The 19,322-nt window shown below is 51.1% G+C and overlaps 1 protein-coding gene across 3 annotated transcripts in view; it reads right to left on the minus strand.

Moving 5' to 3' along the window:
• The window catches only part of PHKB (phosphorylase kinase regulatory subunit beta), a 70,325-nt gene that overhangs the window by 21,988 nt on the left and 29,015 nt on the right, over window positions 1-19,322 (minus strand). For all 3 annotated transcript variants that reach the window (XM_028127007.2, XM_028127009.2, XM_054710340.1), the window contains 7 exons: window positions 15,281-15,344; window positions 11,890-11,985; window positions 10,931-11,128; window positions 10,253-10,310; window positions 9,463-9,540; window positions 7,684-7,842; window positions 3,298-3,392 (listed from right to left, as the gene is read on the minus strand). In XM_028127007.2, coding sequence (XP_027982808.1) covers window positions 3,298-3,392; window positions 7,684-7,842; window positions 9,463-9,540; window positions 10,253-10,310; window positions 10,931-11,128; window positions 11,890-11,985; window positions 15,281-15,344 — 748 coding nt within the window. The remainder of the gene's footprint in view (window positions 1-3,297; window positions 3,393-7,683; window positions 7,843-9,462; window positions 9,541-10,252; window positions 10,311-10,930; window positions 11,129-11,889; window positions 11,986-15,280; window positions 15,345-19,322) is intronic.

Below are 19,322 nucleotides of genomic sequence, written 5' to 3' on the forward strand. Positions count from 1 at the left end.
GAAAACAAGTTCTGACGATTAAAACGCATCCCTCTCCTACCTGCCTTTCCTCCCAAGACTGCAGAGCCGCTCAATCTGCTCTAATTGGCCTATTAAACGCACTTCTCAGGCTCAAAGCTGGGGTGTTGCAAAAATGATGACCGGGAACCCGAATTGCCTCAGGGTGTTTCAGCACACGTGACCTGTTCCATCACGATAATTAAACCATAAACGTAAAATACTGCTTCACTCGCCCAAAATACTCATATTCTACTCACAAGACAACCGACACTCCCTGGGAGTCTCCCGGGACCTCAGGAGGGGCCCCCACAGCCCCGCCCCCCTTTAGGAGGCCGCCCTGGGACTAGGATCGCTAAGGGGGAGCTACAAGAGGCTCAACGGAGAGGTTTTCTTCAGAGACTCACAGACCTTTAAACACTGTTAACAGACCCAAAACGAGCAGAAAGGAGCCCAGGCAAGTGGCCTCTATTTATGAGCAGGTGTGGTGCTTCCTCGGAGGAAGGTGCCCGGCGTGCGGTGGGCTCGGGGGCCGCAGGGGCGGGCGTGGAGGCCCGAGGCATCTGTTAAAACGACAGCAGCCACCACGCTCCCTGTGCTCCTTGGTGCTGCACCACAGCCTGGCGTCCTGCCTCCCCCTCACTCCAGCCCCGGCCTCGGGAGCCATGACCACGTGAGCCCCGTCACCGCCCTCCCGCGGCTATTGGAACTGCTCCTCTAAGAAGCCCAGGGGGCCGCTGGGACGGTGCCATCAGTAAGCCGTTGTTTTAGGCTGCCAGGTTAACGTTCCTCAGTTCTGGGTGGTTCTGACCCGGCGTGTCCTTCCCATTGGCTCCGGGTAAACACTGATTGACAGGAGGCTCTTCTCCCCTAAAGACAGAGACACGCCTGGCAAGTACCTCTGGGGCTGGGGGGGGAGGGGGGTGAGTAGGCTCACGGAGGCGTGTTTGGCGCCTTGACTGTCGTTCTGTTTTATCGTGACAACCACGGGACCTCTGCTCAGTGCTCAAGTTCACCCCGTGCTTGCAGGGAAACCTGGCTCTTCGTCCCATGCAGATTCTTCCTTTCTTTGCCAAGCTAATGAAGTGACGTGTGTGTTTTTAATCCTTTAAGTAGAAATTGTCTCAAATTGGTTAAACTATTTGAGGGCATTAGAATGAAGTGAACCAAATAAAGCGGAGCCTCGTGCAAAATTTCCTTAAATCGCCTAAGATTCGTAAACCTTTAAAAGCCGTGAGGAGCTCTGAAACAAGAACAACAAAGGGACGCAGGGTAAGTCCATGTTGTAGGAGCTGCAGAGGAATCGACTAAATGGAGAGGCTGGCCCCCTCTGCTTGCGGCAAACTCACCTAGTGAGCCCGGTCTCCACCACTGAGTCCCTGTCACTCCCCGCAGCCTGGCTCCGGGCAGTGGCCACGCCATCGCTCCGAGGGTACCCGTAACCAGGTCCTGGGAGCCCACGACGGCAGTGCCCAGATCTACAAATCACACCCAGAGACAATGTGACAGATGCACAAGCTGCACGCAATGGCGGTGGGAGCCCTGGCCCAGGCGTGCCACGGCGGGCCCTGCAGGTCTGCAGACCAGTTCTGGCCAGTTCTGTGCCCTTCCTCCCAGACAACAGGACACGCAGTCAGCCTTCCTGACTTTGTGTCAAAGTCCAGCTCTCCCCACCTTCACACCCACTCCCGCCGGGTTCCTCCCTCCTCCTCGCACACCCTCACTCATGGGCATCACCACCCCTGCAGGTGCGCTGCCCTGTCCGCACAGGGAGTGGAGACAGAGCCCGTCCCGCCTGGGGGCGGAGCCCCGGGGCCCGGAGACTCGCCTCCTGCGCACTGACACAGGGACCTGTACCCTGAGAAACCTCAGCACTTAGGTAGCCGCCTCCAAACAGCTGCTGCCCATCACCCACTCAGGTCATCGCGTGTTTTGTGGGAAACAATCAGAGGCTCAGAGAGAGTGTGACAGAGCCTCATGGGTCTGGGTGGCTCTCCCTTCCTCTCATCAAACAAGTTGTGTGTGTGTGTGTGTGTGTGTGTGTGTGTGTGTGTGTGTGTACGCACGCGTGCACACCCACATGCATGTTTTTTAAACTAAAAGGAGCAGCACTGCCCAGGCGGTCTGGCTCAGTGGTTACAGTGTGGGCCAAAGGACCGAGGGTCATGGGTTTCGTTCCCGGTCAAGGGCACAGACCTCAGTTGCTGGTTTGATCCCCTACCTCCTTCCAGGTGCAGGCAGGAGGCAACAATCACTATGTTTCTCTCACATCACTGTTTCTCTCTCTTTTCTCCCACCCCTCCCCCATTCCCTTCTACTCTCTAGGGAAGGAAAAGTCCATGGGAAGACAATAAAGGGGCATGTACACTGTGTGACCCCAACTTCTGTGAGAGCGACCTTGCTGCTCTAGTAGGTAAGCGCCCACTGGCTGACCCGGCCACGCAGACCCGCTCCCGTCCCTCAGGCGTCTCCGCAGTCCACAGCATCTCATCTCAACAGCCCTCATTACTGCTGTCGCTTACCACTTGAGGGTTTGCTCAAGTTAACAGTCAATCTTGCTGATTCTGCAAACATTCACTTTGTTGATACAACATAGTCTGAATCCACAGGAATAACTGCAGAATGTAGAACCTCCTCCGCCCAACAGGAGAGCAAGCAACGGAACTGACCATCAGCCCCTCGGCCCGCCCCGAGCTGCAGCGCTGAGAGGCCCCGCTCAGGCCTTTCCAGGCACCCACCCCCTGCCCCTCCCCCACTCACCCTGCATCTTCTCAAACCCTCGGGACACCTTCCACATAACCCCTGTGAGGAGGACGTTTTCGGGAAGATATCTCGTTGACACCTCTGGCTCACACTTCCGCCTTCACAGCCAGCCCTGGACCCCAAGTCATTTTTAAAATTAAAGTATAGTCCCCCAGCCCGTGTGGCTCAGTCGGCTGACCGTTGTCCTGTGCACCAAAAGGCTGCTGGTTCAATTCCCAGTCAAGGCATGTAGAGAAGGCAACCGATCAATGTGTCTCTCTCACATTGATGTTTCTCTCTCTCTCTCTCTCTCTCTCTCTCTCTCTCTCTCCTACCCTCGCATGTCCGAGGGTGAGGATTTAAAAATAAAGTAAATAAATCAATCAAATTAAAGAATAGCTGACATACAAACACGCAAATCCTAACTGCCCGGAAGAGGGAGAAGCCTTGCCTCGGAAGGAGCAATAAAAACCACATTTGGAATAAACTTTCTCCGTCAGTTAAGCTGCCAATGTCTTTGCAGGAGCCGAGCTAGGGAATAGGTGGTGGCCTTCTTACCTGGTTGGAAAACCTCATGCTCACGTTTCGCTGGCTCTGTAGCGGGACGTAGCGCTGGATAGGATCGATGTCTTTAGGACTGATCAACTCATCCGCTGGGGAAGAAGGAAAGGGCATTACCCAAAATGCACCTGCACAACCGCAAACACCAGCAAAACCTGACTGGCATTCACAGAACACTACCAACCAGAGGAAATCTTTGTGATTTTAAGTTAGATAAAACTACGACATCAAAACATCAAGTAACAAAAGAAAAAATGAGATAAATTGGATTTGGTCACATTATAATCTTTGTTTCTCAAAGGACACCATCAAGAAAGTCAAACTGACAGCCCACAAAATAGGAGAAAATATTTGCAAGCCATATCTCTTGTAGGGACTTGTACCCTGAATACATAAAGAACTCTTACAACTCAGTAATAAAAAGACAAACAACCCAATTTCAAAATAGCCACAGTTATCTTAGCCATAGTTATCTTGGTGTTTGCTCAGACATGTGAAAGTTAATTGAATAACATAAATAAAGACCCTTCTTCTTCTTTTTTAATATATTTTTATTGATTTCGGAGACTAAGGGAGAGGGAGAGACAGAAACATCAATGATGAGAGAGAATCATTGCTCGGCTGCCTCCTGCATGTCCCCTATTGGGGCTCGAGCCCGCAATCCAGACATATGCCTGACCAGGAATCGGACCACCTGGTTCATAGGTCAATGCTCAACCACTGAGCCACGGTGGTCAGGCTAGACTAAGGTGACCAGACGTCCCGCTTTTGGCGGGACAGTCCCGATTTTTAACAATTTGTCCCACGTCCCGCGGCGTTTTAAAAAAGTCCCGATTTTTGGAAAGAATGCATGACAAGCTAGGGAACGGCGGGAGAACAGGAAGGGAATATACGGTTTTGGGCGGCCATGTGGCTATTTAGCCAGGATATGAGTTTTATATTATTTTTGTTAATTTTATAATGTTAAACTTTAATAATAACAAATAATTGTTGAGAACTGATTATCGAGAACTGCTTATCAAAGTTCGCATTGTTGATCAGTTGTTAGAATTCGACCACCATTGTTTGGACTTAATGAACAATGGCATTTTTTGGGATTGGCAACGACGAAAACATTTTATAACTGTCTCTCAGACGATACACATCGTACTGTGTGCTAGTAAGCTAGTTAAACAAGTGATGTCATTACAAATCAGCTATTCAGATAATTTAGGTAAGTAATTTATTTATTTATTTCATAAATACATACATTTTCTTGAATTTAGCAGACAGTACTCATATTATTTATATTTTATAGTGGCGGCAAAAAGTCTAGCGCCGGCCTTGAAAGTGACACTTACGACTTACGTTAAGGCAAATTCATGACCTTTTAAACAACGACAGCAATCTACTAAAAAAAATTCACTCAAATGAGAAATATGCCAAAGAATAAAATAATACTATACATAATTTTTTATTTATTATATTTGTAAATTGTACTTATGTTGAAATTTTAAAAAACATATTACAATACTATTTTTGCGTTCTATGAAAATTTTTGTTGCTCCATATAGACCAAATTTTTAATCAAGAATTCCCCCCCCCCCCCCCCATCAATGGTGTCCCGCTTTACCAATGTTAAAATCTAGTCACCTTAGGCTAGACCCCACCTCTAAAGTGAGTATTCACTTTTACTGCAGGTGAGCTATGAAAACACGCTCATTCTCTCTTGATCTTCAGTTCTATGGCAATCATGTAAAATCAACAGCCTGCTGGCTTCCTGTCTAGACTCGCCGTGTTGAATGCCTACTTAAAAAGGACTTCCTCCTCGTTTCCTTAGCTGTTTGAGCACCGCTTCTAGGCAGTGGCCAGTTCTGGAAAACAGGGCGGGAGTCTGCCACAGAGACGTGTGCACATTTCTTGCAGCTGGGGAGTGTTTCTCATGGGATCTCTAAGCTGGGCAACGCCCAGGCACATGGCAATGCTACCCTTTGCACAGATCGCCATGGGTTTCTAGGCACATTGGGAGAGGTCTTTAATAGCGAGCGTGATACTAATAACAGAGGAGTGAGGGGAGGGAGGAGCAGCGGCGGCCACGCAACCAGACATTCATCCTTACAACACCCTCCTCCTTGCGCAGGCGACGAAACGGAGGCACCGCGTGGCCAAGCAACTCGCACCCATGCTGGTGAGCGGCGGAGCTCAGCCTCACACAACAGACTCTCTCCAGGGCCGGGCCCTGAACCACCGGGAACCTTGCCCTTTAAGAACAATGACTTTCTCTACACCTTGAGTGAGGAAGACGCCAGGAGGAGGCCGTACACAGATAAATCAGACCTACTAGGTGGTAGTTTCCTGCCCAGACCAGGGAGCACATGCCAGAACATTCTCTCGCGTACTTTTGCAAAATTTAAGTGGAACCAATATAGGCTTCGTTATGGCAAATATCGACCTGTCGTTTCCATTTGTTAATAGCAGTTTAGCTCACGAGGCAGGGTTGATTAGTGCACTGATATTCTAAATAGCAGCAAATTATTTCCGGGGCTCATTTGTCTGATCATTGGGATGTGGAAAACTCCCACGACCATCAGCATTTTACATAATTAATGTTTCACCGCCGGCCATGGAAACGCAGCTCTATCTTCTTATTTTGTTAGCTATAAAGGACGACAGATAAATTAAGACATTTTTTTTGGAAAATGTCTTGGCAAGCATAAGTGCTAGTCCACTAACATAGACACGATAAGGCAGGTAGCCGAGGCCTTTGAAAGCGCTGTGTCCCGGCGTGTTTCTCTCTCGTGCTCTGCGCTGCACCTACGGGCCAGGCTTGCTGCTCACGCACATCCCTCCAGGCGCTCGCCTCTGCCGCACGCCCCTCCCGCCCGGCATGGAGCAGGCACGCAGGAGACTCAATAAACAAAATGCCAAACGTCGCGGAGCAGGTTACTTGCTGTCATCGTCACTCTCGTGGCCGCAGCGGTAACGTGGCTAAGACCTTAAAGGTCGAGCAATAGTTTTGTTTGTTTCTCGCTGCACTGGTTTCCGTCCTTCGGGAAGCACAGCCGAGCCCTGGCTGTGCCAGCTCCGTGGCACCCTGGCACCGTTCCCTGGGAGAGGGACCGCCTGAAAGGGCACACCCGAGCCGGCACAGGGCCTGAAGCGGGAGGGACCAGGGCGGGAGGTGGCTGCAGCTCCCACACAGGGCCACCCTCAGACAGCCAAGCGTTTCCACAAATACAGCAGCCGCTCTGAACCCTCAGCAGGTGGGAGGGCCATTCCTATTTGCCTTTTAATGCACAGAAAGTATATGAACAGACCCTGAGTTTATCAATCATTGTTGCGGGTAAAAAGATGAAGAATAATTTCTGTTTCTTTAACAAAACAACAAATTAAAAAAAACATTTTCACAGAGCCCAGCTGGTGTAGGTCAGGGGTTGAGCATCGACCTATGAACCAGGAGGTCACGGTTTGATTCCCGGTCAGGGCACATGTCCGGGTTGCAGGCTCTATCCCCAATGGGGGGCGTGCAGCAGGAGCCGACCAATGATTCCTCTCATCATGGATATTTCTATCTCTCTCTCCCTCTCCCTTCCTCTCTGACATCAATAAAAATACATATTTTTTTAAAAAGGTAAACAAACTAGGAAAATGCCGGAGAGGTTTAGTACACCTAATATATAAAACACTATGCAGACTGAGGGGAAAAAAACATAAAACCAAGGTTAAATGGGCAGAGCGAATTAACGAGACATTTTACAGAGGACAGAGAAATGACTAACAAATACGTTTTTTGATAACCAGCATGTAAATGAAGCAGGATACCAAGTCACATCTTACTAAGTTAGCAAGTATTTCTGTTTAATGAGCATATTTAATGCCACAGAGGCTCCGGGTGGCAACCTCACCCTGCAGGCCCCTGGCCAAACCATAAAGTCCTGTCGTCATGGCTGTGTGGCCGGGGGGGGGGGGGGGGGCGGGCTGAGCTCTTCTGAGCCTCAGGGATGACACCTGGGACTGTGTTTATATGAAAGAAGGACCTTGGAGATAACCAATCCCTTTTGGCGAGAGGCTTGCTGAAGCTCTGACCCAGACGGCCATCACACGAGATCAGAATGTTACTGAGTTCTCTAAAGCCCACCAGCGCTCCCATCGCCTCTGCTAGAGCCCTACACGACGCCGAAGGCGCCCCTGACAATGGGAGCGGGACCCACGCCCATCTGACTCTTCCCAGAAACTGCCCATCAGCACGCAGTGAAAGGCACATCCAGATGCCTGTGCGTACGGAGAAACTCCCCAGACCTCCTCACCGCACCAACACCAAGACATCCGAGGAAAACGGCCGCAAAGACACACATTTGTATGGGCTTGAAAACCAGGGGGACCCGCCCAGCGGTCCCCACTCACTCAGCAGTTTTGTGATGATGAACAGGGCTTGTCCCCAGAGGAACAGCTTCCCGTCCCGGCCACAGTTGCTAGGAAACCGCTTCTGGCTGCCGGGGTTTCTCTTTTCATGCTCTACGAAGTCGGCCGGCACGTAATAGTACTTGGGGACGACGGGGTAGCCTATGGGTGTGAGAGTGGATATTTAAAATATGGCAGCTCAGAGTCCCCCCCAGCTGCCTGCGAGAAGCTGCAATGATTAGGAAGCAGAGAGAGAGAGGAGAGAGTTGTGCAGGAGGTAACGGGTCCGAGAGGCTCCAGGAAACCGGGTGTGGGGGCTCCTTTCAGAAACTGCCGGGAGGAAACTTGAGGACCCTAATTTGACGCGCAGGTTACGCTTCCGCCGACACTCCCTGTCGCGCCTGTAAGTGAATCACAGCACGCAGCCGGTGTTGGCAGGCGGCGAGGAAGCGTGTCGGAGGGTCGGTCGGTCGGGGAAGCTCACACGTGGGAAATGGTGCGGGAGGGTCATAACCCGGGGCCCCGGCTGAGAGCAGAGAAATCCCCATTTCCAACGCAGGCCCAGCATCTCCGATCCGCACCGCTGAAGAGAGAATATCCACTTCCCCTGCTCCCGCCCGGTGAGGCCGTTCCTCAGTGGAAACTACACGTGACTCTGGGAAGACTGGGGTCTTTGGGTGCTACTCAGGGGGAGACGGCATTCTGCGTCTTTGCATGTCAGCCCGTGGGAAACTCCGTCTCCTAACGAAATTGCACAGGTTTCCCTAAACCTCCGTCCTCCTGCGCCAGGCAGGGCTGGCGTGTGTCTGACCCCCACACAAAGGTCTGTTATGCGCTGGCTCCTAGGTCAGCGCTCGGCCACTGAGCCCCGTGGCCGGGCTAGAACGCCTCCTTTGAAATCCTTTGAGAATGAGTTTTGTGCTCACACCGAAGACTCAGTTCCGCTCTTTCCTGGGCCCTGCCGGCCTCTAACTGGAACCAGCACGCTGCTCAGAGGACGGGCCTGCCGATCATTTCTAAGATATGAAGTCCACCCTCAGAGGGCGGCATCTTAGCAGACATCCGACATAACGCGAGGAAGGCGCTAGAGGAGATTCCCAGGAGGAGGCCAGAGCACACCTGGCCAATGGCAGCGCCGCGACCGGGCGGGCCTCCCGTGGCCCTCTACAGGCGGACTCCCCTGAGCACCCCGGTTCCCGGGCCCTGATGTAGATCGGTCACTTCTGCCCTGGCTGGGGGCTCGGTCGTGAGAGCACCGCCCACAGACTGAGGGGGCGCAGGCTCGCTTTCTGGTCAAGGGCAGGTACCTCAGTTTCAGGTTTCAGCCCCAGCCCGGTTGAAGCGTGTGGGAGGCAACCAATCCAATGTATCTCTCACATCGATGCTTCTCCTCTCCCCCCCCCACCCCCACCCTGCCGCCTTCACTCTCTCTAAAGATCAATGGAAAAAACATCCTCTGGTAAGGATTAAAAAACCAGTCCTTCCTGTCACGCCAGCACAGAGTCAAGGAGCTACAGCAGGGGCAGAGGAGGACCCGCCGCCCGGCCAGCGTCCTGCAGTGGCTGCAGCCCCGACCACCTAAATCCCCCCATCCTGGCCGTGCCAAACGAACTCCTTTTGTGAGACACGTTTGTGACGACAAATGAATAGGTCAGTCTTCCTAATTCGTTCAAGGCCGCCCTCATTTCTTTCAGTTTGACAGCGACGGATTGCTGTCTAAGAGGACTCACTGCGCGTTTGGAAGGGCCTCCGGGGAGAGCGCCTGCACCAGCAGCAGCCTACCTTCCGTGGTCCGGTGGAGCACGGGCGCCAGCAGGTCCTGGTACTCCTTCACCTGCGCGGCGTGGCCTCGGAAAACCCCTGCAACGGAGAACACACCGCAGTGCCCTCAGCGAGCACACGGGACTCCCCGCAGAGAGCCATCGGCCCCCCCTAGAACTATTTTGGTAATTATCTGGGTAAATGATAAACATAAATTTTAAAAACAGGTAATGAAAATGTTTGACATTTTTCCAGGAAGTCAATTTTAGAAGGTCATGTTAGTATCTAGAATTGAAAACTGAATATTAATTGAAATTTCTCGATTCTCAGTATGAATGTTATAGATATTCGGTGTCGCAGATTATAGCATTCCTGGTTTCTACGCATGAAACTTTCTTCTTTATAAATATGAAAATAGAGCTGTATCATTTTAAAAATAATTCAGCCTGGCCAGCGTGGCTCAGTGGTTGCGCATCGATCTATGAACCAGGAGGTCACGGTTCGATTCCCGGTCAGGGCACATGCCAGGGTTGCGGGCTCGGTCCCCAGTGTGGGGATCATTTATGTTTCTATCTCTCTCCCTCTCCCTTCCTCTCTGAAATCAATAAAAATATATTTTAAAAAAATAAAATAATTCACAGTGTGGTTCAATTCTCTAAGCGATTTAACATTCCGCCGGGAAGCAGGAGAGCGTAATGTGCCGAGGTAAGTGGTACAGGTGCCGTCTGAGCTGCAGGAAGCCGTGGCATCTCGCGCCGGCTCCTCCCTAAACACCCAGCCCGCAGCGCGGCCGCGGGGAGCGCTCACTCACCGTCAATGATCATGTACAGGAAGAATATGGGGAATTCACACTCGATGCCATCAAACAGCTAGAACAGAAAATAAAACGTTGACAATTTCATGAACAATTAGCTGGGACAATCACGGTGTCAGGGCAATATATCAATCACAGTTACAGTGGGATGTACAAAAGGAGTGACTGATTGTATGACAAAGTGGGGCTGACTCGAGCAGCAGTTTCGCTGTTGTTTTTTAAATTCTCTGAATTCATTCACGAGCTCCTGTGCTTCATCACCGCTCAGTGTGCCTTCGCTCCATGAATGTTCACGGGGGACTGAGCCCTGCCCACGCCCAGCACCAGCTGGACGAGGGCTGAGAACACAGACAGCGCGCTCCCTCGAGGGCCCAGATGTCCGTCCACGTGCGTCAGGAACAGGGACAAAACCCCGAGTCTGCCAGGGTCAGAGAAGGGTTTGGAGAAGGGGGTTCACATGATGCCTGGCAGGTCTCTCCAGCGAGGGAGAGAGGGCTCCTCACCAGCACCGGCTGCCTGTGCGAGCGGCACCCCGGGGATTTAACTTCCTCAACACAGCGGAGCATGTGACATGCGAGGAGGCTCACGGTCTCACCCATTGGTAAGCGCCCCGCCGGATTCAAGTCCATGCGGCGCTCCCGACCCTTTTGCACCAGAGGCAGAATCCTCGGGTACCTTAATCTCAGCCGGCTTGTAGTAGCGTCTGTTGGGGTCCTCCAGGGATGTCCGGTACCCGTCTCTCAGGAAACGCTTGAAGCCGTATTTCCCTTTCAGCTTCCTAACCACTTTGTCGAGGGTCTGGCTGAACAGAGCTTCATCATCCAGCGCGAAGGCAGGGTAGCTGATGCAGGGGAGCAGGGCGGCGTCCGTGTTCTGGGGAACAAGAAGAGGGGGGGTGGGCCTACCGCAACATGATCGACAGCCCCCAGAGACCTAGGGAGTTGGGAGTCAGCAGGGACCCGGCCAATGGGACGGCGGCGCCCCAGGGACTGGACGTCTACTCGGCCTGGGCCAGTGGGCCTCAGAGGAGACAAATCTTATCCGTGAGTCTTCTCAAGGCTCAACAGTGAGCTCAGGTGGGAAGATCTTACTTAAGGCAGTGTGTGAAAATTTAACACCATTAATTAGTCCTTATAACCTAGTTTGTCATAACGATTTGTTTATAATCATGAAAAACAAAACAATCTAAATGTCCAACAAATGGGTGAGTACGTTAGCAGCCATTGAAATGTATACTGGGGAAACAATTTTTTTTAATATGGAAGCACGTCCATTCATAGGACTCCGTTACGGAGCATTATTGAGAATATCTTCCAGTTTTGTAAAGTGAAAATATCGTATACATACATGAACCATGCAGAAACCCACAAACATGAGTGTGTCACCTACGGTGAAAGTGGCAGTAATGAGATGATGATATTTGCATTTGTGGGTTTTACTTTTCTTTTATCAAAATCTTGTGTTACTTCTTCTATACCATAGTTTTTTTAAATAATTAATCTCACTTGGGGCGTTTTCTAAAAACAGAGCCACAAGTAACTCCCAGAAAACTCTGCGAAAGTCTCCTCTCGGCATAGGAACATTAACAGAGGTGACATAATCAATGACGTCCAATTCACGGGAAAGGTGCTCACGTGAGATCGTGATTCCCGGGGTAGCAGGGAGCACAGAGTCTGCCTGTTGCGATTATGAGCATCAAGATCCACAAATATGACCGACCACGAGCAGCCCTGGAACGAGAGAGAAGCGGGGACTCGTACAAAGCTGGGCATCTGAACTGTAAAGAAATTTCACCCAAAACAACAACACTGGGTGCACGTGAGAGTGGCGTTACAGAAGATTTCACTTTTCTTTTCAACACAGTCTTCTCAAGTACCTTGCAATACGCATATTAACTTCGTAATCCTAACAAATGTTATTTTTCTGTTTCCCTGTTTCTCCTTAATTTTCTTATAAATCAAAATATATTGATAACTAATCAATTAAAGATATTTAGTCTAATAAAATGCAAATATTAGTTAGCCTGTGAATAGAGAAACCAATAGGACTTACCATTTATGCTTAGGCTGACCACTAGGGAAGTTAATTGCCATATCATGCAAGTCTGCCTTGAGTTGAAATTTTAAAGGCACAATCTAAGTAGGCTAATTTATAAGTAATGAAGTGAAATGGTAGATTTGGCAATTCTTGCTGTTGTTTGATTAATATAAACAGTCACCTTCTATTTTCTGGCCAAAAAATAAATGGTCTATTTGTCCAGGCCTCTCCCTCCACCAGCCTCTAAGAAAGACGTGCAGGGAAACAGTCTCCTACTCTCACCACACGTCAACACCGAGGCAGAGGCCAGTCAGCGGTATGGTTTGCTGTCCGCTTAAACGCAGACCAGCTTGCCTGCCTTCTGTGGCTCAGTTGGCTGGGCATCGTTCTGAGCACCAAAAGGTTGCCGGTTCGATTCCCAGGCAGCCAGGGCACATGCCCGGGTTGTGGGCTCCCTCCCCAGTAGGGTCGTGCAGGAGGCAGTCAATCAATGTTTCATTCTCACATTGATGTTTCCTGCTCTCTCGCCCTCTCCGTTTCTCAAAATCAATTTTAAAATCTTTAAAAAATAAATAAATAAAACAGGCCATGCTTTAGGCATGTGGCGCAGATTTACAGGAGGATAAAAATCACCCTAGGCCACAGGCAGCTATTCGCATTCAGAAGCGACTTTTTAAAAACATCATTAAGGAGGATGTACATATGGAGGTAATTATCACCTGCTTTAGAGGATCAGACACATTCGCTTCAGGCTGCAGCGTTCAAAGGGAGGGAGACTGCCTGCCTTCTTTGAACGCTCTGCATAACACGAGCAATCTCCGCTCATCACCTTCAGACGGGGCCTCGGCGAGGTGGGCATGGCTACCTCTCCCGTGAAGACCGGAGAGGGAGGGAATGCTTTCTGAGGACGTGCCATCCGCAGTGTCCGTGAGCCCTGGGCAGTTTTCATCTCCCACCCCCTCAGTCACCACAACTCTGCCACGGCACCCGCCTCTGCCCACCGGCACCCGCCTCCACCTACCGAGCGTATTGAAGACCGGCAGCTAGACTGGCCTCCCTTGAGGTCCCTGACAGTGCTCTAGTGAATGCACCGCCTCCCCTCCCCAGGACTCCCTCCCTGGGGTCAGCACCGGGAGTTTCTGCCTTCGACCCTTCACCGGTTTTGCCCTCTCCCACCTCTGGCAACACCAATCAGTTCCTGTCTCTGCGACCTTGTGCTGTTGTTTGTTTTGTTTTGTTTACATTCCACACATCACACGTGAGATCACATGGTATTTGTCTTTTGTCTCTGATTTATTTCATTTACCATAATCCCCTGGAGGTATACCCATGCTGTTGGAGATGTCGGTCGAGACTTTATTCCCTATGACTGAACCCTATTCTATCGTGGATGCTACAACCATTCGTCCATCAGGGCCCCCGGCTGTTCCCATCTTTCTTGGCTATTGTAACAAGGCTCAATGCCATTATTGATGCCTTACTACCCTCCCATCCCTCCTTCCTTCCTACCCTCCTATTTCTCTGTCACACACACACACACACACATACACACGCACACTCGCACGCATGGTTAAATGATGTATGGAGAGGGAGGGTGAAAAGGAAATAAAACGATTGAAAGCTGCATGAGTGCTGGCTGCTCAGGAGAGGAGTGTGGGTAGGAGCCAAGGACCCGGTCGGAGGCCCCGAGACCCCCCAGGAATCCCCGGAGAGGTGCAGCATTAATCCTCGTGATTTTCCACAGGCTCTCACACCCCACATCCCTCGAGAGAGGACGAGTGTGGGCAGTGGGTGACTCGGGGCTGCCATGTGAGCGCCCAGAATGCGTGCTGCGCCCCTTTCCCAGTCCTTTCCTGTCGGCCTCACTCTTCGACCTTCCCGTCCCGGGTGTGACGGGAGTCCCTCCCCCAGAGGAAGTGGGGGGAGGGAAGAGGTGACCATAGGGAGCGGGGACTGCTGGGTACCACTAGGAACTTCCTTACACTCAACGCTTGGGGTCCATAGCATTGTCATGGCCACGACAGAAACCGCCACATTTTGCACCTCCGTTTAACTCCCTCCACTGCATCTGTGCTGACCTAGCACTTCCATAGCTTGGGGTTCGTTGCAATTATCAGCCGGAAGCCTCCTTTGCCCGTCCGTCTTAGAAGCCTTTACAAACATTGCTAAAGAAAATGAGCCTACTTCTTGATCCAGAGAAGGACTCGGTACTCTTACATTTCATTCCTTTCCATCAGCAGCTTGATCCATGGCTACTTGATTTCGTGCAGGAACTGGTTAATGACCTTATGAACATGTAAGGCAATCCTCGGGACTTTCTCTTTTATCCCAAAGAAAATGAGATTTAGACCTATTCACAGCCAGGTGGGGGTTAGCTAGGACCCAAACTTGCAATGCTGTGGCTGTACACGCTACACGTTCCCTCCCCAGAGCCGTACGCTGATGTCCATCACATAGAAACCAGTGTGAGCGCTGGCGTGGAAAATACACGGCATACGATGCCAGAAGGGTTTTAAATGTGAAAGCTCATCAGCGGACTGGAGGGAAAAGTTATTGAACAAAGATGATGAGAATTCTGCCTGGCCGGTGTGGCTCAGCGGTTGAGTATCGACCCATGAACAGAGAGGTCACCAGTTCAACTCCCAGTCAGGTGCATGCAGGAGGCAGCCCACCAATGTTTCTCTCGCATCAATGTTTCTATCTCTCCCTCTCCTTCCTCTCTCTCTCTCTAAAATCAATTAAAAAATATAGTTTTGAAAAAGATAATGAGAAATCTGTACTTAAAAGGTTTTTAAAATTACGCAATGTTCTTTAGTTAGGAAACTAAGATTTAACTGGCAAGTCGCAGGGCAGCCTGTTGGACCGTGCAACATGGATTTCAGGTACTCTGTGATACTGAGGAGTGACTTGGCTAATGAGTGGCCAAATTAATTAAGCAGGTAATTAAAAACATAATCGACGTTGGTTGCTGCTGCTGTGTGTTTTTACCTGATTGCCGAAGAGGTTGAATCCATTAATTGCTTCTAGAGCTGCTTTTGCTAAGCCAACCGAGCTGAAAGGGAAAAGGAACACTTCATAACTCTGAAACATCTGGCTACAAAATGAGAGCCATCGTCTGATGAATATTCACAAGCAAGTTTCCTCATTAACACTTATAACAACTTCCGGGAGAAGAGGAATGTCTGAGAGACTTCAGAATGGCATGTCGCTGTTTTAATTTTTCTATTTAATAGCTAGTGACCTTTGGGGGGGATGTTTCTAAGTTCACCTCGACGTGGACAAGTGGCCATAGGACGGATGGGAGCAGCTTTAACTCGGGCATCACTGACGGTCACTGGCGCAGGAGGGAAGGGTGAGCTCGGAGGAGGCTGTTGGGAGGAGCGGTGAGGTCACCACCAGGCTGGGCACCGTCAGTTCAGAACAACACAAAAGAGCTGTCCTGACGTCACCGAGCCCGAAAAAGACCTCTCGCGTCATTTACAAAGGGCGTGGCCTGCCGCACCCGGCCAAGTCCCCCGCTCGGGGACGAATACACAGGCAGCGTTCTGTGTCCACAGAACTGACCAGCATGCCCCTCGTTTGTCACTATCGTCTTCTCTTTGTAATACGGTGTGTACTCTGCCGCGTACAATTGTGCTCAGAAATGGGAAGACGCGAATTTCATTAAAAATAGGACAGTCGTCTTATAAATAGCAACCTTTAAGCATTTTAGACTTCACATCCAGTTTATTTTACTTACTGCAACTTTTTTCTGAAAGCAACTGTGTACGCCATGAATACTGAATAAAATTAATGATCTGTCATCCTTTCAGCCTGTCTCTGAGGCAGAGTAACAAAGCAGCAGCCTGGCGGGGAGCCTGGCAGCAAAGCCAGTCCTCCTTCCCCCTTCCCCCTCCCTCTTTCCCCTCCCCCTCCCTCCTCCCTGGGAGAGGCCATGCCCAGGGCAGAAACCCTGCAGGTGTTTGAGCGGCTCTACATTCGAGACCCGTTCTGAGCAATCGTGTTGCTGTGAGCCACGTTTTCCATGGCGTGTTCACGCTACGTCTCTCCAGTAAGTGTTCTTCGCGTCACAGGATGGTGACTAGATGGGAAACATCAACTACGTGGACGGGAAGTGGAGCACACCACCTTCTCTGAGCCTCTCACTAAGTGCAACTGAAGTCCCGGGCATCACAGACAAGGAGACCAGTCCCGGGAAGATGGAAGGCCCTTCTGCCTGGTGTATTCCCGCCTGGAGGTGGAGCGGCACTAGCGGGCAATGCCAGCAGGTGCCCCCAAAGCCCCTCTCCAGCCACGGGGCCCGGAAAAGGGCAGCCTCGCAGGACAGCGACCCTCAGACAAGAGCGTCTCAGAAAACCCGCGGCTGAGTGGGACCCCTGGCTTCCACACCGAGTCTGCACCAGGGACTGCACCCACCCAGCCTCTCAGCGATGCGGTTCCTTTGCAACAACAGGTGACCCGGCAAGAACCTGAGCCGGGCCCAACTATCTCGCACCCAGGACAAGGAAGCCGGCGGCTCACCTCGCCATGCAGGCAGCGAGGGAAGCCACCAGCAGCCGGCCCGAGGACCAGGAGAGCCCCGGATGTGTATTCTGGCGGCTCATGCAGAGACGTCCATCCACAGCTCCTGTGCTCACCTAGGAACGTGTCCCTGGGATCGAGGAGTCTCCCTCGCCCCCAGCGCACAAGTTTCACACGCATGGAGCTGAGAACCCTCCGCCAGCAGCGTGAGGGGCACGTGTTAGTAAGACCGAGTGAATAAGAACGTATTCAGAAGGCAAGGCCTGAGAGGCTGAGGAGACACGCACGTAGGAGCCCCGCTCTGCCTTCGCAGGGCAGCCAGCCAGCCAGGGGGTGGGTTTGGTAACTGTCTCCTAATTAAAGCATTACAAGGAACGAACACTGCGTCCGGACTAGGGGAAATGTTCGATTCTTTCCACTTTATCTTTTTCCCCAATGCAACTGGTTCAATAATTGGACTTAATTGAAATGTACAAATATGTTGATTTATTACCCACTGTATATTTAAGTATCTGGTGACAGCAAGCCATTTAAAAAATAAAACACACTCCTAATGTGCTCTTTTTAACGGCAGATACAATACATACTGCTGTTAGAGTTGAAAATGTGTACTAGCACTGGGCATTTTGGGAAAGTGACTCTACTATTAGCTGTGGGATTAGTAACATTAGGTGACCAGTACCAACAGAGCTTACACCACTGTGACCTTTGCCCCACCATTCATTTAAGAGGCCCACAAAATGTGAGACTGCTTGGCAGCTGGTCTGTAATAAAGTGATCTGCTGTATAGGTCAGCCGTCACCAACCTTTCGGACCTCACGGACCACCAGTGGCGACCGCTGGGATAGATCAACCCTCTTCTAAAAAGGTGATGGGTTTCGCTAAGTGATTTACACACACCCCCTCCCGCACCCTCACCCCTACCCTGTGCCATCCAAAAAGTGAGCTGGCCAGTGCGGGAACTGAATTCCCAGCCTCCGGGCACCAGCGCCTGCTCCACCTGCCACACGGCCAGCCCCACCTCCTGAGGGAGAGGGCTGTGGTTCCAGTGGACGTTCACAGACGGTTCTGACAAAACCACATCACACGGCCCTGGCCAGTGTTGCTCAGTGGATAGAATACTGGCCCGTGGACTGAAGGGTCCTGGGTTCGATTCCAGTCAAGGGCACGTACTTTGGTTGCAGGTTCCCAGGCCCTGGTCGGGGCATGTACAGGAGGCAACCAAATCGATGGGTCACACTCACATTGATGTTTCTCTCTGTCTCTCCCTCTCCCTTCCCCTCTCTCTAAAAATCAATGGGACAATATCCTCGGGTGAGGATGAGCAAACAAGCCCACGTGTAGCGTGAAGTGGAAGAGATGGACGGCTGCCTCTGCTGTAGCTCGAGGCCTGGAGCACCAGCGATGAACTAAGACCGAGCAGTCACTTTGGAACGAGCGCTGTGTGCAGCGACGCGGCCCGAGAGCAGCGCAGGCTGGCAGAGCGCTGGGGCGGGGCGCATTGCCAGGTCCATGGTGGTGAACGCAAAATCCCCTTCACTCGTCAACTCCACTGTTCCCTTGGATCTGACTGGTAAACTGGAGTGCTGAGAACTCGCTTTGGAAGGTGGCTGAAACGCCGCATTATCTTCCTACTGTTTACTTGCCGGACTTGGTTTAACATACGCACTGAACGTCCTCCAGCTGGCGTCAGCTATTACAATATTCTGAAATTGTATGCTAGTGCTTACCGAGGCCAGGTGTTCAAATGCTACATATATACACATGTCTATATACATTTACACACATACATACCAGTATATACACATACATGCTACACACACACACCTGTTAACATATATGTATGTTAGTGTGACCGTTACAACTTACATAGTAGAAACTATCATTGCCTGCATTTTACAGTGGGGAAACTGAGGCATGAGAGACTTTACACAGCTAGCAATCTGGAGCCGGTCTTACGTTTACTAAACATCTTACATTGGCTTAATTTTTCCTGTGATTGGTCCTTCCAGCCAAAAGCCGCGAGCGGCACAGCCCGCTTAACCCGTTTCCCAGCCTGCTTCCCCACTCCACGCGCACCTCAGTGATCTAAGCTGACCTGCAGCTCACAACCTTCACATTCGCAAATCCTCCCGTGTGCAGCACCAGGACCCACTGAGCTTCACTTTTTGTTAAAAGCCGAACTCCTGTGCATACATTTAGAATGTCTGAAAGGCGCAACGAGGCACTAAAGCTACTTCCCTCACCCCAAGGAGCAAGGAGAATTCATACACTATTAACCGCAGTCGGCAGCCACTGCGGCTGACTCAGACCCACACAGCACCGCTCCGGGCTGCTCGCACCTCTTCCAGGAAACAGCGACCGACAGCTACTCAGGATGCTAAAGGTCTGACCTGCTGGTTAGGGTGAAACGCAGCACTGTGGGCAGAGGGGAACGCCACACAGCGCGTGCACACTGGGGTCCGGCAGTTCCGTGGACCTGACTTTCAAAGAGCATCACTGCCCTGCC

Source organism: Eptesicus fuscus, chromosome 21 (assembly GCF_027574615.1).
Source record: "Eptesicus fuscus isolate TK198812 chromosome 21, DD_ASM_mEF_20220401, whole genome shotgun sequence".
Lineage (NCBI taxonomy): Eukaryota > Metazoa > Chordata > Mammalia > Chiroptera > Vespertilionidae > Eptesicus > Eptesicus fuscus.